General features: G+C 47.1%; 1 protein-coding gene across 1 annotated transcript in view; it reads left to right on the top strand.

Annotated features, from left to right (window-relative positions):
- The first annotated feature begins 354 nt into the window (after nt 1-354).
- The window catches only part of LOC308147425 (nck-associated protein 5-like), a 48,263-nt gene continuing 25,788 nt past the window's right edge, over nt 355-22,829 (top strand). Inside the window, 4 exon segments of the mRNA XM_080519557.1 lie at nt 355-454; nt 10,043-10,106; nt 15,418-15,551; nt 22,392-22,482. Coding sequence (XP_080375683.1) covers nt 426-454; nt 10,043-10,106; nt 15,418-15,551; nt 22,392-22,482 — 318 coding nt within the window. The 5' untranslated portion in view covers nt 355-425.

Here is a 22,829-nt window from a genome sequence, read left to right as displayed (position 1 = left end):
CCTTGTCCTCCTCATCACCCCCTCCTCTTCATCACCCCCCATTTTTGCATTGTTGTCACCTCTAAAAAGCAGTTCCTCCTCCCTCTGTGCACACCCCCTCTATGGCCCAGCCTCCCTGCTTCAGAGAGAGCCGGGGGGAGGAGGGAGGGGGGAGCAGGGGGAGGTGCTGAGCTGTGTGAAGAGCAGCGTCTCTGTGAGTGAGAGGCAGAGGAAGCGTGAAGGCAGCGGAGAGCAGCCAGAGAGGCAGCGCATGTCGGCACACTGAGGGAGACGAGGAGCAGACGAGGAGGAGGAGAGGAGGAGGAGGAGGAGGAGACGAGGAGGCGCATCAGTCTGTGAGAGCAGCGCAGGGAGGCAGCGGTGCTGCAGCGTGGATGTAAACTTTGAGGAGAGCGAGCTGTCGGACTATCATGAACGTCCTCTGAATGCACCAGGATGCTGCATCTCCTGCAGGGTGAGTGTGTGTGTGTGTGTGTGTGTGTGTGTGTGTGTGTGTGTGTGTGTGTGTGTGTGTGTGTGTGTGTGTGTGTGTGTGTGTGTGTGTGTGTGTGTGTGTGTGTGTGTGTGTGTGTGTGTGTGTGTGTGTGTGTGTGTGTGTGTGTGTGTGTGTGTGTGTGTGTGTGTGTGTGTGTGTGTTGCCACAGAGAAATGCCCCTCTCTGTCTGGAGGAGGTTTTTTTTTTTTGGCCCTGGGAACGGCTGCTTCCCATCACAGAGGCAGAAAATAGTGTGTGAATGTTTGAGAGTGGATGTAAATAAACTGAGAGCAGCCAGAACGTCTCTTCAAAACAAACACGCAGGAAGTTTCTGGACTTTTAACTCTTGAGTCTGCATGTCCGCCAACGTGACCATCAAAGTAATTGACTCATGATCAGCACAATGCTGAAGCTCACGCGACACGAATACTCCATCCACAACATGAAGGCTAATGTCACAAAACCAATACTGAGGCTCCAAAACAAATGTATGACAACAGGACCACAAAGCCCCAACACTTACTAAAACTACAACAGAAATGCAAAACAGCTGAAACACAAACACGAAAATGCTAGAGCTGGAACTCAAATGCCAAATCTACATTACAGATACTAAACCTTCTATATGAATGCAAAAGCTACACTGTAAACTTTATAGCTACAACATATATGTTCAAATGTTACATCTGGAACACAAATACTGAAATACTCCAGCCTTAAACTGACAAACTACCGCCCAACATATGTCTTAAAGTTGTAAATAAAAATGCTAAAGCAGCAACATGAACATTAAAGCTGCAACATGAATGCAAAAGCGGCAACATGAATGTTAAAGCTGCAGCATGAATGTTAAAGCTGCAGCATGAATGCTAAGGCTGCAGAAAGAATTCTGAGACTGCAGTATGAATGCTGAAGCTGCATGAATGAAGAAGATCCAGGGAGGTTGTTTCGTTCTCGTGTCGCAGCGTTTCCATTGTGTTGACCCTGATTTTGAACACTGAACTGAGCCAAAGTATTTTAATTTCCATGTTTTTCGCTGCCCGTTCAGAACAATAATCATGTGAGGCTTTCATGGGAGCGGAGCAGCAGCTGGTGAAATCATCTCACCAGCGGGGGCAGATATGTGGCTGCACGGGGCAGTTTGAGCCCGCTGCCCTCTGAAACCTACCTGAGGATTAGCAGATAAGAGGATTTCCAAGTGCAGAGATTTGATTTTATAGAATTATAACTGTAATTCTCTGAGTCCTGGGCCGTGAAACAGTAATTCATTTCTCCCATGATGCCGTTGGCTCGTTAGCCCAGCGCGCTCCGTCACTGTGCTGCATGCTGCACATGCACATGTTTTGATGCATGTTTCCCCTGACTGTTAGCATTCGTATAGTCCAGAGCGGATGTTTCCAGTGAAGAACAGCTTTCTTGCATCGATTCCGGTTCTGCATGAGCATCATGACCATCATGAGCATTCGCAGCCTTGAAGAAGCTGCTGAACTCCCCTGACAGCAGCGTGAACGATGAACACAGGAACTTGACCAAGTGACTTTGTATCTGCTCAACCTTGTGAAGTCACTACTTTTGGGAGAAGTGTAATCAAGGACATTTTCTCCACTAACTTGCCCTCTAACTCCTGCACCCCTCCTCCCCTCCCCCCGGCTGTACGTGGTGACCTTTGCCAGCGTGTTGCGTTCGGGTCAAACTGAATTACTGAGGAATGTTCCTGCGTTCAATGACCGACTCAGTGAGCCTCAGCATGGGAGCAGTGTGTGTGTGTGTGTGTGTGTGTGTGTGTGTGTGTGTGTGTGTGTGTGTGTGTGTGTGTGTGTGTGTGTGTGTGTGTGTGTGTGTGTGTGTGTGTGTGTGTGTGTGTGTGTGTGTGGAGCCTCTTTAACGATGTGTACGTGTGAGGAACATCTCAGCCGGTGTGACTGTGGGCCATCCAGCTCAATTAAAGCTGTTCTGAATGCATTCCTCCCCTTAGCCTGCTCCACATTTATGCCCCCCACCCCGTCACCCCCCCCCCCCCCCCCCCCCCCACCCAGCAGCAGCAGCAGCATGTGGGAACTGTAAAAACAGTCCTGTCGGCACCAGAGCTCCATGCTAACATCACTCCTTCGCTGCATATTAACACGCGGGAAGACGAGACGATCAGATGTCACTCAGGAAAATATAAAGTTTAATGGCCCGGCGCCATTTATAACCAATAAAAGCTTTTTATTTGAGGCTATCAGCGCTGCCTGTGGAGTGAAGTCATCAGAACGTTCCTGTGGTTTCTGCAGGGATGAAGTCGCTCTGTGTGAGTGCACAGAGGTGTGAAGACTCTTTTCTCTCCGCTGACTGCACATGTCCTCCATCTCTTCGCTTGTTTGTGTACAGACGTCCACGTTTCTGTTCACGGCTGTCAGAAACAATGCAGGCCTTCCCCTGTGCTGTCTGTGATATTAGGATGACACATCAGCTCACCAATCTTTGTTTTTCACTTGTTTGTGATGAATGCTGATGTTAACCGCTAATGCTAAAGCAACGTTGTGCACGGATGCAATATGTAGTTACTGTTTGATGACAGTAACTAGCAAAGTAACTAACACAGTACCTTCCTGATGGGAAACGTGAGGAGAAGACTTCCTACTTAAATGAACTCAATTCAGAAGCTTTCATGAGGTTTATCTCTATGTGCTACATTTGTAACTTAAGTAGATTGTGTAATCAATGTAAAGTTACATGTGTTGAAGCGATTTATTTTTACCTCCATGTTTTGTGGCTGGCTGGTTGTTTGCATTGAGACTCCATGGTGACACACTTTTCACATCATAGTTTGTGCCTTTCTCCTCCAAAGGTGAGGAAGGAGGTCAGAGGGGAGCTTGTAGGGTTATGCGGGGCAGGAGCATCCACAGTGGTGCCCTCTCTGGGCTGTAAATCACGGGGTGATAACGTGAGGAAGATGTTGTGTCAGCTGGACGGGAAGCGCAGAGTGGCTGCAGGAGAAGCTCACCTCTGAGCTGTAAAACTCTTCTCCAAACATCTGCTGACATTCTGCGCTCTGGGTGAGCAACACCGAGACTGACTGCTGCTTACAGGCATGACGAAGAGCCTGGGAGACGGCACTGTGGCACACTCACACTTACCCACCAACACACACACACACGGGAAACAGCGATTATGTTCCAACCAATCGCCAGGAAGCATTCCTGCTGATCACTTTTCATGATGTGGGACTAACACAGCTTCACCACCAGTTATCTTTGGTCACCAAGTAAACTGTGATGGAAAAGACTGGTTGACCTTCAAACAACCACGTGACTGGTTTCATGAAACTTCAGTGACGCTTGAACTGTCTGGAATATGTCGTAAACTTACGACAACATGGTTATCTTCATGACCGACTCCATCTGGTCAGCAGAAGTTGTATTTGTGAAAACCCAGTTGTGGTTAGTTGGTCGTTAGTTAGATATAGCAACAATCAGCTAAAAGGCTACTTGGTGGGATTTACACCAGTTAGGATTACTCAATACCCAGGGTATGCACTTATTGCATTTCTTTGTAAGTGTGAGGCAATCAAAATGGGTTCCTTACTCTCATTCAGATGTCAGGGGCAGTACTTGGTTACGTGTCGACACTGACTGTTGCTGGTTAGGTTTATCCATAAAAATGGGGATGCTCAGTTAGGTTTGATCACCACAAATACTTAAAAAAAAAGCCCCCTCCTCCTCCAAACACTCTGTATTTACCCTCAGGCCTCACTGCTGCAGAGCACCACCTTTTTATTGGCCTGTTGGCCACCAGAAGTCACCCGGCCGTTTCTGCAGCATGAATAATCTGTATATCGCCGTGTTGCGTGTGGACTTCTCAGTGAGGCGACAGGATGCTTCAAGGATAGAAGCAGCACAAATGCAGAACAGATGAATTATGGGACGTACACAGACACACGTGCATGTGCCCGGCGAGCAGCTGCAGCAGCAATGATGGCCGACTCCGAGCTGGAGTGTTTACTGCACCTTTGTGTGTATTGTATGCGAAGCGGCCATTTGTCTGCGCCTGTAAAGAGCCACTGTTTGCCCGTTTCTGTGAAAACGATGTGTTGACAGCGGCAGTAAAACACCCTGCAGCCGCTGCGCTCTGCATGACTCAGCAGAACCTTCCAGAGTTACGGTACAGTAGTAAACAGGAGTCCCTGCTCCACAATTACCTCAGTGCAGACCAGGCGGGCTGTGGAGGGAGGAACAATAGCTGCAACGTGTGACTCGCATACAGTAACAGAGCCTTTTTGACCCGTGCAACATGTGGAAACTGCGAAAGGAGCATGCTAATTTAATGTGTCTGTGCATGCTCGAATGTAAACCTGATGCAAACGTTCACTTCACGCACATTTCCCGTGTTTCCCTGTGCTTTCTGGTCCAACCCAAAGACGAGATTCTGTTCACAGCTGTTCTACGGGTATGAAGAGCAGAAATGATCGCGCTAATAGAAGAACCCGGCTCTGGATAATGGTTTCCTCAGTGTGTGTGTGTGTGTGTGTGTGTGTGTGTGTGTGTGTGTGTGTGTGTGTGTGTGTGTGTGTGTGTGTGTGTGTGTGTGTCTGTGTGTCTGTGTGTCTGTGTGTGTGTGTGTCTGTGTGTCTGTGTGTCTGTGTGTCCGTTTGGTTGTTGAGACCCAGCAGCAACATTTTAGCTTGGAGTCATCTTTCTTTCATGATACAGACATAAAAGATTCAGTGTGTGTGTGTCTGTGTGCATATTTTTGTCTGTGTGTTTGTACATGTGTGCTCATCCATGTGTTGAAGAGTGCCCCCCAACCATCAAGTGATTACGTCTGGCTCTGGTGTGTGTGTGTGTGTGTGTGTGTGTGTGTGCGTGTGCGCGTGCGTGTGCGTGTGTGTGTGTGTAAGAAAACATGAGTGGAGTCAGACAGTCACGGCGAGGTAATCCACACATTCCTTCCCGCTCAGGACGCGTCTCTGAAGAGTCTCCTGATCGTCTGTCTGAAGACGTTCGGTCCACCTTCCTCAGGTTGTTTATCCCGACTGCGATTGAGCGCGACGCTCCAATGATGATGATGATGATGATGACGATGAAGTCACAGTCTTTTTTTGTTTCATCGTGCGGGCGTAATGAGGCGATCCAGTGAAGGAGAGATGTTATCGCGGAGGGAAAACAATTCGGAGCGTTCCACATGTTGTTGACTTTAGAGAAACTCTGCTAATCACCGTCATCTCATCTCGGGGAGCTGCACACGTGTGCAAACAACCCGCTCACATGAAACTGTGGCTGAGAAGCAACTCCAGTTCATCTTTTTCCCACTCCGGAGTTCAGGCTTTCCCTCCTCTGTCGGCTGTCCCTAAAAGTTGGAACTTTTAAAGTTGGAAAACTCCCACTTGAGTCGGGAGCAACTTCAGGAACATGAACGTCACTTTCTGGACTGTTTTTTTTTCTTCCATTTCCTATTTGCTCATAAATACAGTTTTCTTGACAGTTCTTTCCTGCAGGTGGGAAATTCTGAGTGTAAAATGTAATTCCCTTCATGTTGGGAACCTTCCCACTTTCCCAGTATAAAGTTCCCAGTTTCAAAGCGTTCAGGTAAATGTTGTGGTAAATGATTGGGAGCCGTATCAGTAGCTCTTGAATGCACCATTTTCCTCTTTCCATTATAGAGTTAGTGCAAGGTTCTATGAGATCTTGAAACGTCTCATCTTTCAGTGTTGAGATGGTTAAAAAAAAGTCATTCTGCTGTGGTCGTCCCATCTTCTTTGCCACAGACAGCAGTTGCTCTTCTTGTGCACTTCAGACGTTGAGAGCTGTCTGTGTGTCTCTTTGTGTGCTGCAGCATAAACTCGTCACATTTCACCTCCTTAATTATTGATGGTCTGTGAGCGGAGCCTCCTCCTGCCTGCCTGGGTGGGGAGGTGGCACAGTGGTTCAGCGGGATGTTTGGCACAACCGTCCTGCATTAGCAGTTGTGTGGTTGTTGCATAGACCCATCCTCTCTCAGTTAAAGAGCAGGTGGACAGACCGGCCTCCTGTCGCTGCTCGGCGCTGGGACCAGGCCTCAGTCTCAGCGGGATGTCATAACCCCATAATTCGACGCCTCGCTGGGCTCATTGTCCGGTGCTGAGAGCCGGGCTCAAACTTTGGACCGGGGCTGCAGGTTACATAACGCGGCTGCGGCGGGATTACGGAGAGGAAGGAGCAGCCAAAAACAGCCCGGAGCTGATCTGTGGAGCATCTTTGGACCCAGCAGCTCTGCAGACGTGCTGGACCCAGTGTGGCCGTCTGTCTGCCCCCCCCCCCCCCCCCCCCCCCCCTGTGAGGGAGGGAGAGCACGACTCAGCACTTTTCCTTCTCCTTCACCGTGCCTTTGAACAGCCGACAGTTTTTGGGTGATTGAAGCTCCTGGGTGACTCCGCCCACAATGCATTTCAAAGCCCCGACGTGTCCGATCATGTCGTGATTGATCCTCGCTCAGCCCCGACAGGTCGTGTCTTTGCACGCCGCCGCCAGGGCGACGCAAAACAGTCGGCGTGCTGTCTGGAAGAGGACGAGGAGGAGGAGCAGGAGTGATTCCTCAGTGTTAAAACTGAGAGCAAATCATTGTTTTCACTGAGCTTTCTGAAATTCCCCATTTTCCTTGTAGGAAATTCCCAGTTTCACGGTGTTTAGGTGTACTTAAGTTGCCAATTCATGCAAAATCTTCCTGATAGAAATATGGTGCGTTCCTGCTAAATTGAGAAATTCCCATGTAATTCTTGCATCTCTTTGGCGTTGAAAGTCATTCAGTTCCCACTTTCCATTCTCTCATGAATTCATGATTTCAACGACTGACACAAAATGTCTTCATGCAGATGGGAACTTGGGACGTTGGGAACGACTGAGTCTCTACGGTCTTCAACTTTACCACTTTTCCAGTATGAAGTTCTCAGTTTCCACTCACCTTTCCCACTTTACTGTTTCTCAGTATTGCACAAGTTTTCAGACAGATTCCTAGTTTAGTTTATAATAAATTTGAAGTCATATCTTCAAACCCATTCATACAGAAAGTAAAATGTAATTCTTACAGAAAATACTCATTAATAATTGGCATTAATTGCAGCCTGGATGTGAATAATTTATGCAAATAATCAAAGTACATGTCGAAGTATGGATCCCTGTGGAACAAAAAGTCCTAAAATAATAAATAAATTCTGTTTAATATGACTTCTTTTAAAAAAAAATATGGGTTTTTATGTCACTGGTTAACAATTTAAATTGAACTAATAATGGTTGCATGAATCATGGAACTGTGGGGGGGCCTCAGAACAGATCCATGTGGAACACCTAATAATAAATCATTTGTATTTAATAGTAATTGTACTTGATGCATACCTAATCATGTAAGCGATTGGAAAATATTTCCAAAAAAGGGAATGTCTTTAGCCAAATAACTCACCAATTAAGATAATTGTGTCCTGCAGCTGTGATTACGGCCTGAATCTGACTTATTTTTATATATTTTTTATGTGTAAAACATTTAGAGGGTATATAGGACTGCGCGAGCGAAGCCTGGTTTCGATCTTCTGGTAATCATCATGTTGCTGGCTGTTCAGGTTTCTTACCCTGTAAAACTTTCATTGCTATTATAAGCTTTTGAAACAACGACCACAACTACAGAAATAGGACCTGAGTCAGAATAAACTGGGATCAGGCTTAAATGAGACATTCAGGGACTGTTTGCGTGTCCTCTGACCCTGCTGCATGGAGGGTATAGAGCTCAGGATGAGTGAGCGGGAACATGACCTGAGCTCCCCCAAATATGTGGATGCTGCAGGTTTCTGGCTGGTTCACACCACGGGCAAAAAACCGACAGAGGGGGCATCTCAGGGTACATCACACGGGGTGATTACAGGGTGCTTTGACGTATACACCAACACTAATCATGTGCCGTATGGCTCCAAGCTAATGTCGCTCGTTTGCATCAGAATGTTTCTTCAACTTCGGTTTGTGTTAATTATTGTAATTAAGTAAAATGACTGAAAATGGAAAAACAATTTTCTTCATTGCTCAGTAAACATGTCGGTGCATAAACACACACACACACACACACACACTGAACATGCCTGTGTGTAAGTGTGTTGAAACGTAACCCCTGCAGGTCTGACTCTCAGCCATAACACAGACTGGAGGAATTCCAGCTCGCTCCTGTTTAACCAAACAACACGTGCACCGAGAAGAACTTCCACAGTACCAACGCTAACGTCATGCTGAGCTAATGGGACCAGACACAGTGTGTGACTCACACACACACACGCACACGCACATGCACACACACACAAGCACACACCTTCGCAGACATGTTTTATGAATGGTTTCACAACAACACCTCAGTTTTAATGAACAAACACACCCTGGTCTGCGCCCTCTGATCCACTTCCTGCCGTCACGCTCGGCGTCCGCAGCAGGGCTAAGAGGTTTCCAGTGTTTCCCTCAGCATTAGCAGCTGTCTGTTAATCACAGGGGGATTTTCCCCACAGGTAAGCGTCTGTGGGGGGGGGGGCAGCGAGCTGTGAGTCAGGAGCTATTTTGAGGCCTGAGAGGATGTTTAGCGTCTGTGAAATGCGAAAAATGTGCAGGTGGTTGTGGTTACTGGTCTCTGTCTGCTGGCCTTCATCACGTCTGTGTGTGTGTGTGTGTGTGTGTGTGTGTGTGTGTGTGTGTGTGTGTGTGTGTGTGTGTGTGTGTGTGTGTGTGTGTGTGTGTGTGTGTGTGTGTGTGTGTGTGTGTGTGTGTGTGTGTGTGTGTGTGTGTGTGTGTGTGTGTGTGTGCGCGTGCGTCTCCACATTTTTCTGTCTACTCTAAAACTCTGTCTCCGACATGTCAGCATATTAAGACAATGCGATTATTCATTGTCTGTAAATAGATTGTTGGTTTTTCTATTTACACACTCAACGTACATAATAGGAAGTAAAAAACTGTTCTTTTCTTGGCTTTTACTTGTTTTTCTTCTGTTTTCACTTATTTTTGGGACATTACTTTTAATGTTTGTGTAATTGTATATATAAAATACACATTAATTCACCGAAACTCACGTGAATTAATGTGTATTTTATATCTCTGCACACCAGGTTGTAAATGTTATGGCGCTGAGTGCTGCTCTTGGCTGTAGCGTGCTGTATATAAGCCGATTCTGACATAAAACTGGCTGTTTGTGCTGTTGTTTCTCAGAAATGTGTACAGAGCCGCTCCTGCTGCGCCGTGGTTGCAGCGATGCCTCGGGAGGAGCTATAAAACAGGCTTCTTTATTATCTGTGCTAGTGTGCCAACATTTATCCCATTACAGTGTGGAGAGCCTCACGTGGGACTCGGCACACACACTCGCCTTCTTTGTCTGCATGTAGGAGTTTGTTGTGTGTCTGTGAGGAGGATGCCGCTCTGCTGGCTCCAAGCTATAGAGTGTGTGTGTGATTGTGTGTGGAAGAGATGGAGGACAAAGCTTGTTTTATTGTGTGGATACATGAATAAAATTCCTGACAACTTGTTGGTTTTGTGCAAAAGCTAAAAATCCTAAAATTAACGTCACCCTCCCTCCTCCCCCTCTTCTGTTCAGGGAAAAGCTGGCTGTGGCTCGCCTGCAGAGGGAAGTCGCACGGAGCAAGAGCGAAGGAACAATGGTAACGCGCTCACATAAACACACATAAACACGCAAACAAAAGCATATACACGTGGGTGCGCGGCTCTATTTGTGTGTGTGTGTGTGTGTGTCAGTGCGAGGTCAGCAGGGAAAAGTTGAAGCATGTGATGAAGCTCAGCTGACTGGAGCCTCGCAGCAGAAATCACAGGAGGAGCAGGTGTTCGATTCCCCGCAGGCCTGCAGGCCTCGACCGGCAGCACACTGAGGCTTCTGTACGCTAACATTTTATCGATCGGGGAAGGAGGAGCGCTTGTTTTGTGGGCAGAGTGCAGGTGCTTCAGCTGCTGAGGCTCACATGTGAGAGGCTGTGTTTGGACCTGAGAGACGAGTCACCTGCAGGTTTGTTATCATGGAGCCTCCTGCTCTGACCTCTGTGTGACTCCTGCTCCTCCTCCTCCTCTTCCTCACAAACAAACACTTGTGAGAGGGGACAAACTGACCGTGTAGTCATGTGGGGGACATATCGGACAACAACCATGAAGCTGTAGGAGCAAACATGCATGACTCGGTGTGACCTGCTCACCTGCACACGTAGACACACACACACACACACACACATACACACACACATTTTCAATCTTCACACTTTCAATCCACACATGTGATTGAAAGTGTGTGTCCTCTGATCATCCTCATAGAAAGAAAACGGCTCTTTGTGTCCACACTGAAACTGCTCTCACAGCAGAGGATGACATGCTAATTATAAGTGTGTGTGTGTGTGTGTGTGTGTGTGTGTGTGTGTGTGTGTGTGTGTGTGTGTGTGTGTGTGTGTGTGTGTGTGTGTGTGTGTGTGTGTGTGTGTGTGTGTGTGTGTGTGTGTATAGGATGAGTTATCTGTGCCAGACGAGGGGGTGTATCACTAAGCTCCATTATAAATTGGGATTATGTGCTGGGACTCCTTCTGCACTCCAGTGAGGCTGCACAGCTCAGACTGAACCCCCCCCCCCCCCAAACACACACACACACACATAGAGGAGGATACAGTAGGACACTTATCTTGTGCTGCTTCCACAAGATAAGTGTCCTACTGTATCCTCTGTACACTAAATGTACAGTCTCTCTCTCTCTCTCTCTCTCTCTCTCTAATATTTATTTGTGTGTTACAAAATACTCAATGTTAGTGCATTTGTGTTCAATTTGTGTGTATTCATAGGTGTATATATAAAAATAACTGCCCTTGCACCCTTAAGATTGTATCTATATCTTAGGGTATATCCTGTGTGTGTGCGTGCGTGCGTGTGTGTGTGTGCGTGTGTGTGTGTGTATTTGGGCTGGACATGTTGCCTCCCACAAGAAAAACAGAGCATGAAGTCCCCCCACAACAAGCTGCCCTGTGTGCTCTCACTGCGTTCCTTCACCCCGGGGGGGGGGGGGGGTGGTGCAGGGCAGGGCCGCTCTTTTGATGCCCCTCTGAGGGTAAAATCTGAGTCCATCAGGGGCAGGATGCTGGGTTTCCTGTCGGGGGGGGGGGACATTGGTCCCTATGTGGTCTTGTAAAGGCAGCACTGTGTGTGTGTGAGGTGAGCTGATGACCACTGGAAGCGGCTGTCTAAACAACATGTGAAAACATTATTCAGCTTCACACGTGTGGTGATTTCCCAGCATGCTCGGCTGGGGCTGTTGGCAGCTCACAACACTTTTCCTCATCTTGGTTTAAAACCCTTATTTGTCCTCCAACATCACTTCCTGATGTTTCCGAGTTCTTCACCCTGATGGATCTCAGTCTCACTGTCCAATAATGTTACAATACATGTGTGACCTGCAGGTGGCGCCGTTATAGCACATTGTGCAGGCTAATGCTAATCACAGCTGCTGTGGATACAGGCGAATGCTAATTCTGGAATGATGAGACTCCTCCTTCAGTAAACAGGAGTTTATTGACACTTTAGACACCAGTGCCAGCGAACACTGAAGTTCTAAAGTCATAAAGTGCAAAAGTGATCAGGTTGGGGAACTCTGACAGTTAGCAGCGTGTTAGCGCGACGTTAATGAGCGTTGAACAGGAAGCAGAAACATGAGGCCCTGCGTCCTGCAGAGCTCCATCAAAGCGATTATTATGGCGAGCGCAGCACAGAATACACACACACCCCAGGAATATGCTAAACCGTACCAGTGGGCCATTCATCACTGCCAACACACACACATCCACCCGGTGTGGAGATGCGATTTGAGCCTTCCCTGTCAGCGCCCGTCACCCGCTGAATGTGCCCGGCGCTGAGGGGGGACCCCTGGCCCCGGGCCTTGGCCCCGGACCCTGTCCGCGACTGATAAGGCCAATCTGCAGAGACAGCACCTGAGCCCCCCCCCCCCCCCTCTCTCTCCTGGGCTCCCCCCCCAAACCTCCACGCTGTCACATGTCCTCCACACAGCTGTCAGGAACGCTGCGAGGGTCCCTCAGCCCCCTCGAATCTGCCTTTATCTGCCTACAGTGCACAAAAACCCCACAGAAAGGCTCCTTCTGCAGGGTCAAGCATCAATAAATCACCCCCATCGCTCCTTTTAATTACCCCCAACTCATTAACTGCCCTCGTCTCAATCCACAACAACACCTGGAAACCAAAACACTCCAACATCTAGATCATAGAGAATCTTCCTCCCACTGACTGATGTGATTTCAGATAACATCCAGGTTGTCCAATATCCAATTCAGTAAGTAACTGTAATGAAGTTACCTGCATGATTGAACTGCACTTTATTCATATTTTAAGCCATTATTTTGCACAGCTCGGTTCTTATGCTAATTCTAAGTATCTGACCTGGCATTTTATTGATGTGTGCCAGCCTGGAGGCTAAATCCTGCTCATGTTACACTGTCTTATGAACACACACACACACACACACACACACACACACACACACACACACACACACACACACACACACACACACACACACACACACACACACACACACACACACACACACACACACACACATATAGCCTGGCAGCATGTTTTATTTATGAATGAAGAAGCTGCTCGGTGCATTGTGTCCCTCGTGTTTGCTTTAGCATCGATGCTCCCTTTTATTAGCCAAACAGCTCCAACTGTGAGGAGGGGGGGTGCTGGGTAATGAAGAGATTATTGAGCTGCTGTGCACACACACACACACACACACACACACACACACACACACACACACACACACACACACACACACACACACACACACACACACACACACACACACACACACTTAACCTGATCACTGCAGCTTGTTTCAGGCACAACAAGACGAACTGCAGCTCTCTAATTAATTTGGAGTCCTTGGTGGATGTTTGGGGGGGGGGGGGGGGGGGTTGTGTTTCGGGGGGGTTGGTTGCTCCTGTCTTCTGCTAATGCACATGAGATGAATAACATTAGCATGTGATGTCCAATTACTGCAGTTCAGTGTTTGCTGCTGATACAGTCACAGACTGTGTGATGCTCATGAATGAGCAGGAAGCTGTTTGATCTTTTAATCTGATGACTATCGGGAAGGATTGAGGAGTGAAATCAGCCAGGTCACCTTTCAGCCCGTAACACCTCACTCTGCACTTGTTTCACGATGGGACTCCCTCTGACTTTGCTCTCTCTCACCTTTGTGCTGGTGGAACAGAGATGCTTTGTTCACGCTGCAGACTCCTCTGCTGCTGCAGGAGCCGGAGCGCCTCCTGCAGCATACAGGCGGTGGTGCGGCTCCGATGAAACAACAGTCGATTTTATTCTCTCATATAGAAGTGGCAGTGTTGAATAGCTCCAGTCCTTGTGAGATCATTGAAATGAAGCAGATTTTGAAACAGAAGCTGTGCGGCTGCTGTGAGCAGTCTGTCAGGGTTCCCTAACCCTTTTTGGCCCCCGGGAGCCTGCAGAACCAAGCTTCAGCCTCACTTCCGTCCTCCTGCAGGATGCAGATTGATCTGACCTGTGTGGGTCTGTTTCAGGTGATTCTGCAATTTAATGATGGACTGACAATGAAAAATCCTCAGAAACATGAGCAGATTTGTCCTGCGGTCGCCGTTTCTCACCAGTAGATGGCAGCATCTGAAAAGGACCATCAGGGAAGAAATTCATCCGTTTGCATCAGTCTGCTTCTGCTTCTTGTTTTTTGCATTTGTTTACCATATATTCTGTAAATTCTGAGAAAAAGTTATTTAATTTGACTTTACTCCACTTAAAATGGAACGCGAGCATCTTCAGAGCTCAGAGAGGCTCGTTTCCATCTATTATTTTTCCTCAAAATATAATAAATCATAAATCATACGGTCGGCACAGTGAGCAGTGGTTGCAAACTGAAACTTTTTGTAGCATTTAAAAGTAAATAATAATAGGGTTGTTGTTCTTCTAATTTTCTTCAATAATTCTAGAATGAAAGCACGTTGTGGTTAGCACTGTCACGTCACAGCAGGAAGACCTGGGTTTGATTCCCTCCTCCTGCTCCATCACTGTGGTCACCACATCATGGTGAGAACATGCAAACTCCTCTCAGAAATACCTGATGTGGCATCACACTTGAGTACGACCTGAATGAGATGTGTTACAAACATAATTTCACTACTTTCTGGGCAGATCGTTTCAAATACAGTGTCTGACCTTGGGTTTTTTTGTATTAATTAGCTCATAATTGTAGCAATATCATACTGAGTTTAAACACTTTGATTTAAAACCAGAGTTTATTCCGGAACAATAGAACTGAACTGCTGAGATCCTCAGTCTCTGGCTGTGAAATGAGCATTTCTCTCGGACCGTCTGTTCGTCGTCCTCGCTGACTGCAGGTGCTCCACACTGCTCCAGAAAACTGGAGAAGGAAAAGAAAAGCGAGGCTGGCAGAGGAAGCATCCCTGCAGGCGGGGCAGAGGAGCAGGAGGGGCTTTGAAGTGAGTCTTGAAGCGAAGGGACGTTTGGGTCTGCTGGGACTCGGTGGCCGAGGCCGTCAGAAAATGAAGAATCCCATTAAAGAGAGAGAAAAGCAGTGTGAGCCGGGTCGTCTCTGGTGGGAACCCAGCAGATTAAACCCTGTGTGATGTGAGGACGGAGAAACTGAGGGAATCGAACCGCTGCACCTCTGCCTCCGATCCAGGAGCTGCTCCCGGGTCAGCACCTGCTCCCAGAGAAAGCGGATAAACAGGCGCTGAGCTCAAACCAGCTTCACGTTTCTGTGAAGCGCTATCATGCTCAAGCCACACGTTTGAGTTGGGACCGTCAGAACAGTGCGGGGTCAAAGGTCAGAGGTCAGGCGCTAAATATGAGTGCCTGGATGATCTCCTGAGCTGCGGTGATTTAACGGGCTTTACGTCCTGTGTTTGTCCACAGCGAGAGAAGCTGATCCACGAGCTGGAGGAAGAGCGACGCCTGCGACTGGAGAGCGAGAAGCGTCTCCGGGAGGTGAGCGAGGAGTCGGAGCTGGGCCGGGCGCAGATGCTCTCCCTGCAGCAGCAGTTCTCCAGGTGAGGCCACACTGGCACAGGTACGCCTCAGCTCCTCCTCAACCTGGAACGAGACCTGTCACCTCTTTAGGAAATGCATTGATTTAAAAAAAAAACGAACAAAAAAAAAAACACATTATAGAAATAAAAATAAAAGTGTAGGTGCTTTTAACATGATGAAAATGTATTTAAGTTAAATGGAACAGTAAAGAAATCATATTATATTTGAAAAGTATTGGGAGATAAAATAGAATGTGGTATTAAACAATGATGACAAATTTACAAGACTTTGTAGAAATGGTATTATAGGATAAATTCTAAAAGAAAATATTGAAGTACAGTTACACATTTTAAACTCAACAGTTTAAGAACTTTTCTTGAAGTAAAAACAAGATAATTAAATGTAGAATATAACAATATAATAAGTAATCGACAATTGGCTCCCAAAGTAAAATGCAACACTAAGCTTAGATAACATTAGTCAAATAGATAGTAAAGAAAAGAAAAGGACAGACTCGCGAATTAGAATGGATCACAAGGGAAAAAATATGATTGTGTGAAGTGAATAAATGAGTGTAGCGCCTCCTGCAGGATGTTTAGCTTCACGTGTTGATGTGAAGGAAGGTGATCAGCATTGTTTTCTCGGGGCGGTAACTAGATTTTCACCGCCCGTAATCTGCTGCTGGGGGCAGGAGGACGTCGGGGGGGTTAAGAAAACAATAGTCTGTCAGCAGGTCACCACAACATGCTGCGTTTAATAAGGAAACAAGCATTTCATTTAAAACGGACCTGCACAAATACACTCACGTGACTTGTTCTTGTAATTTGACACCAACTATGTGGGAGACATATTCGAGATTATTAGTGGAGAGTAAAAACTAAGAGTGCCGGCTTCTGACGAGTTCCAATTCCTTGACAGAAGCATCGGTGATGGTGAGCGTGCAGCGCTTGTAATTTGACACAAGCTTCATCATCTTCACTATATGTGAGATGTTCTCTGTAAAAAAAAAAAAAAAAATGGTGTGTTTTGTTGTGTGTTGCACCTTTGCCCCACTTGTGTCTGCTTGCTCTGCCGTTTCACTGATCAGCTTACGGACGGAGCTCCTTTTCACGTGCGCGAGCGCGGCCTCGTGAGGTGCATTATGGGACGAGAAAGCTCACTTCATCAATGTGTCCCTGTAGATAACGGCGGCGGGTCGCGGCGGGTGGACGTCCGGTCGGTGAAATGGAGGCTGTGGGTTTGATCCCGGGCTGGAATTGATTAGCGTGTTGCTAATTAATGGAGGTGTGCTTTGAATGGGAGCTGCTAACCAACGAGCTAATCTGAGAGATAAAAACCACACACACACACACACACACACACACACACACACCACTCCCCCAGCCAGAGGGGCTGTTATCCTGCTGAGGGTCACATGCCGGCCCCCCCACCAGTAGCAGTGAGGTCTGCTGTCGTTAAACTCCCAGATTATCCCACAGCACAAAGCAGTGTGAGGCATCTCGTCTTGTCCTTCAGAGGAAAGTTAGGGACTGAATGAAGGGGGGGGGGTCGTCTTTGGACCCGGTGCTCTCAGACAGGATGAGCGGATGGAGTCCGGGGGGTCCGACGGGGGCTTGGCGCTGAAGTTTGGCCTGAACATGAGGGAGGCTGCCTCAGGTAACGAGTAGTTTGATAGTGTTGATGAAGATGAGCTGTTGTGTTCTTGTGAGACCCCCCACCCCCCCCACACACACACACACACACACGCACACGCACACGCACATGCACACACAGCAGGCGGTCTCAGCTGCTCTCAGCCTGCTTTAACCTCGTTCTTTAACTCAAGTTTGAATGTATGTAAGGATTGAGTACTTAGCTCTAGAGATTTTCTGAATTACTTCTCACACTCTTGTATCCCAACGCCATCTCATTGCGTTGGAGTTTCCCATAATGCTTTGCACTGTGACGTTGGTCATTTGTGAGTCTTGTCCCCAGACGTGTGCGCTCCAGACTCCTGTTTCAGAGCAGTGTTATTTCCTGTTGCGCTTTGTGACGCCATTTTTGTCCTGAATGGGTCGAATCAGATCGAAGTGTTTACATAATTCAGATTGGAGCTTCATCTGGTCCATGGAACTGCAGAACGTGTGAACATTTTCTGCATTTTCAGTCTTCCACGCATACTTGGAACGTCTCGTCATTGCTGCGCCTGAACGCCTCCTGTGCAGCCATGTGGACGATGGAGTCGCTGCTGCTCGCTTCTCCCTTATTAAGGCTAAACTCCTGCTTCGATTGGGGGGACGTTAACTGCCCCTCCAGCCCCACGGGGCATCAATCCACTCACTACGACACATGTGGGATCATTAACAGGAAGTGGGTTGAAGTTACTTCCTGCCCCCTGCGGCGTCGCCTTGGCGGATGTTGGACAGATTAAAGGCAGTTGCAGGGTTTATTGGTCCGGAGATTGTGGACGAGTCCGGCTGGTTTCCGACGTGTCGCTCTGCTTGTAATTGTGTCAGAGGACGTCGGTCTCGTCAGGCCGGCCAGGGATGACCGTGCTGGTTATGATGCTCATGTGCTCCAGAAGGAGGTCAGATTACAGGCTGCTGCTGCAGAAGTAGGACAGTCCGCCCGAAGCCAAACAGAGTAACGCACGCTGACCTCGTGTTGTGTGACGTCTGTCCACAGCTGGACGATTGTCTGAGATCAACAGCAAACCTGAGGATCAGCGCCAGATTATCAACAGAAACACTGAAATGATTCCACAAAAACTACTCTGTGAGAATGACTCGCTCCGCTGATGCTTTCGTCTCCCAGAGAGCGACGGCGTGAATCCTCACATGTGGAGCACATGTGTGTGAAAGTCACCCAAGTCGTGGAGGAGTGATGTCTTCCTGTGAGGAGAACATGTGGTGGTCATCATGGACACTCTCCCAAACACGGTGGAAGTGCTGCGGGCACTGAGCCGACTGAGTGCCCTCGGTCGATCTGAACAAACAGGAAGTGTTACATTTATCTCCATCCTCCACATGTGCACTTCAAATTTCAAATAAATGTAAAATTCCCCGCAAATCGAAGTATCGTCATGATATTTGTTTGATCAATTAAGAGATTAAGATTAATTTGCCACAGAGGACAGAAGATTAAAACTTTTACTTTTGAAAAAGTAAAGTTCTCTGAAAAAAAGAGTAGAATGTAAGCATGAAGACAAACTGCTCCGACCTCTTGATCTCTCTCCTCCTCCCGTGTGTGGGCGTGGAGGTCAGAGGTCAGAGGCGCAGACCCCTGTCACACCACCCAGCAGTAACATGCAGCCCTCCTTCATGTGGGTCACAGGGTCTCCTGGCAGGGTCTCTGCAGAAACAGGCCTAAGGGGATGAGGCTTTGATGAGGAGGGGGGGCTTAATGTCGGGCTAAGCTCGCCAATCAACCGGTGGGCGTTCAAACTGTGTGTGAAACACGCAGCACAAAGCGGCAGCTCCGAACGTCGAACGCAATGTGTGAAACATGCATTGAAGCGTGCAGCACATGCTCATGTTGGTGTTTTACTGAAAACCTTTTCAGGGCCGCATCACGTGAAGCTTCCTGCAGAGCTTTCATCACAGCTTTTCCTGGACGGAAAGTGTTGATTTTAGTCAAAGCCTCTTAATCAGCGCACACACACACACACACACACACACACACACACACACGCACAGAAGAGGGGATCCCTGTCTCTTGCGCTGCGACTCACAGCAGGGTGTCTCCCGCTCTGCGTGGGGCTCGAACATGGGGCCATATGGGGATGATCAGAGAGCATTTGGGATAATGACCCAGAGGAAATGGGAGCAGGAGCTGCGCTGCCTGTCCACCCAGTGAAAAGCACTCAGGCTTATATGATGAGCGTGTGGCCTATTTTACCCTCAGACCCACATTTGTGCAGTGCGCAGTTCAGCTCATGGAGCTCAGGGACGTCTGCACACTGTTTCTGGCCCTTTGCAGGAGGAAACATGGTGACAAGCTCCGGATGGGGTGAGTGTGTGTGAGCGTGTGTGAGTGTGTGTGAGTCCAACCTGTGACGTGTGTGATTGTTCGGAAAGTGTCATCTCAGAGTTCCTACAGCTGTGAAAACATTTCCTGTGTCATATAATTGATAATATGTCATTCTAATGTTAAAATGTTAACATATTGTTTAAAAGTGCATCGAATAGTTGCTAAAATATGGAACACAATAGTTTAAGTAAGACTGTAAGAGTGTGTTGTAACTTTTCAAGGTTCAATATAATGTTCAGAGAAATAAAGTAATAGAACTAGAAAAGAGCTCAATATGATAAATGATCAGAATGTTAAAATGTATATACATTCATCTTGGACATTTTACAAATTTAATTTAACCCAAATCTTTTAATCCCAAAAAATACATGAAATATCATTTAAATGTTAAAAATGTAATTTCAGTTTTAAAATATAAATTAGAAAAACATGGTGAACTGATAACAGAGTCAAGAACACCGAAACAAATCAATACGACCATTTAAATGAGATGGAATAGTTGAAGAAGTGACAAATTATAACCGTTAAAATTTTATTGATTGATTGGTTGGTTGATTGCAGCCGCTGCTGCTAATGTGACGTGTTCTAAATGTAACCAAGAAAGTTGGAATGCAGCTATAGGTAAAGTGTGTGTATAAAGTAGTGCTCCGTCATCTCACAGTTCTTTTCCATCCATCTTCAGTATTTAGCCGACGCTGCCGTCATGTAAAGAGGCTTCAGCTGGCTGACTGTACAGTGAAGACAGATGAGTGTGTGTGTGTGTGTGTGTGTGTGTGTGTGTGTGTGTGTGTGTGTGTGTGTGTGTGTGTGTGTGTGTGTGTGTGTGTGTGTGTGTGTGTGTGTGTGTGTGTGTGTGTGTGTGTGTGTGTGTGTGTGTGTGTGTGTGTGTGTGTGTGTGTGTGTTCACTGCTGTGGAAACGTTGGTTTGCATATTTACCTCCAGATTTTCTTGCTGTTTCATGCTGTGACAAAGAGAAGATAAGGACTGGAGGCAGACTGAGCTGAACACAGCAGCACAGACACAAGCAGCTATTCTACTCTCTTAGTTACTGCAGCTACAAAGTAACTCAGTACTTGGTAAAGTTGCTGTATTATGAGATGCTCTCTAGGTTCTGACTGGTTAACTCTGTCAGAGGTGAGGAGCAGCGGTCTCCATGTCTGGCATGAACACATATTGACGATGCTTCTTCACCACTAAACTGCAGCTCACTTACAGTTTGACGAAACTCCTGTTTGTTGAATCCTAGACTAAATGTCCTCCACACAAACACACCTCCTCCTCCTCCTCCTCCTCCTCCTCCTCCTCCTCCTCCTCCTCCTCCTCCTCCTCCTCCTCCTCCTCCTCCTCCTCGGTGGTCCTGCAGGTCTTTAGTGTGCAGAAGTTACTTGGACTTGACTCTGTGAAACTTTGTACATGATTCATGCGGTTTTGCATGGACTTGACAACTGGTACAAGGCCTTCTGTCACACTGACAGCCACATGAGTCATGACTGTGTGTGTGTGTGTGTGTGTGTGTGTGTGTGTGTGTGTGTGTGTGTGTGTGTGTGTGTGTGTGTGTGTGTGTGTGTGCGTGTGCGTGCAGAGAGGAGGAGGTGATCGTCCTTGTTAATACAAACGGTGTGCAGCAGGTGAGATGAACTGCAGAGAGAGAGAGAGAGGGAGAGAGAAGAACAGTGTGTGTGTGTGTTTGTGTACATGCTGCTGCAAACAAGGAATACCTGAGTGAAACATGCAAGAAGGTGATCACATGTCGTGTAAACAATCGGCTCTGTGTGTGTGTGTGTGTGTGTGTGTGTGTGTGTGTGTGTGTGTGTGTGTGTGTGTGTGTGTGTGTGTGTGTGTGTGTGTGTGTGTGTGTGTGTGTGTGTGTGTGTGTTCGTTCCCATGTTTGATACCCAGTCTGGACAAAGAGTTCCCAGCGTGTTGAAGCCAGCAGATGGTGGGATTCAGCCCAAAAATATCACCACACTCATCCATCTTACATCTCTGGCTCAGATTCAGTCGCCTTCTGCTTTCATTTACACTGTGTGTGTGTGTGTGTGTGTGTGTGTGTGTGTGTGTGTGTGTGTGTGTGTGTGTGTGTGTGTGTGCGTGTGTGCGCGCATGTGCGTGTGCAGTTTCATTTGAGGATGAATCGAAGCATTTCAAGCATCTTCTCCAGCTCTGTAACAGATCCCTGTCAGATGTTTTGAAGGCACGTTCAGACTCTGCAAGTCTTTTCAGATGATTCTTTTTGTTATTATTATTTTATTTTTATCAAGAAAATAATCCTCGGGACGCCGCAGTCCCCGAAACCTTCAAATCTCAGAGCAAAGGGACTGAACACAGCTCCAAACACAGTTTGAGGACACGCCGGTTCATTAAAAAGCACAAAATTACCTTCTTCTACTAAAATACTAATGATAACAGTTTGTGAGGCGTTTGATTCCTGCAACGTCTCAGGATGTCCTCGAGGACAGTTGATGGTGTCTTATTTTTTTTTTTTTATTGCATTTTGTTAGATCTGGATTTGGGGAGAATGTCAGTCATTCCTGACGTTGGAGGACTTTTTTGAGAGGTGCTTGAAAAGTTTCAAGTGTTGGTAGTGCCTGGGTTTAATGGCTTATGTTACGTTCAAGGGCCGTGTAGAGGGCGGTCGCTTGAATGAAAGCTTCACGTTTACATTGAGGCTTTCAAGGACACTTGAGAGTGTTGGTCATTTCTGATTTAGGTGAATTTGAAAAGATGTTTAAGGACATTTTAAAGTGCACTGCAGCATTTATTTAACCTTTCTGTTTGTGTGTGTGTGTGTGTGTGTGTGTGTGTGTGTGCGTGCGTGTGCGTGTGCATGTGCGTGTTTGTGTGTGTGTAGGATGGAAGAGACGGTGCGGTCGCTGCTGCAGAATCAGGGTGTCCTGGAGCAGTCGGCTGTTGACACAGTGGACCTCATGAAGTCCTGCAAGGTAAACACCACACACACACACACACACACACACACACACACACACACACACACACACACACACACACACACACACACACACACACACACACACACACACACACACACACACACACACACACCTTAAAGACTCGTCTGTGACTAGTTGTGCAGTGTATTTTAATGTAATTCTGTTGTAACGTGTTACACATTGTACACGAGTTATGAACTAGTTTTGGAATTGTGATGAAGCTAATTTGTTTTCTAATCCAATTTATAGATTATAGAAGTTACGGGGTTGTTTTGATATTTTTCACTGCAGTTCTGGACTAATTATGACCTGGTTTAGGACTGAGCTCATTTTAATCT

This window comes from Blennius ocellaris (genome assembly GCF_963422515.1).
Source record: "Blennius ocellaris genome assembly, chromosome: 24".
NCBI classification, from domain to species: Eukaryota; Metazoa; Chordata; class Actinopteri; order Blenniiformes; family Blenniidae; genus Blennius; species Blennius ocellaris.
The sequence above is the reverse complement of the archived record's forward strand: the minus strand, read 5'-3'. Positions and strand labels throughout refer to the sequence as shown.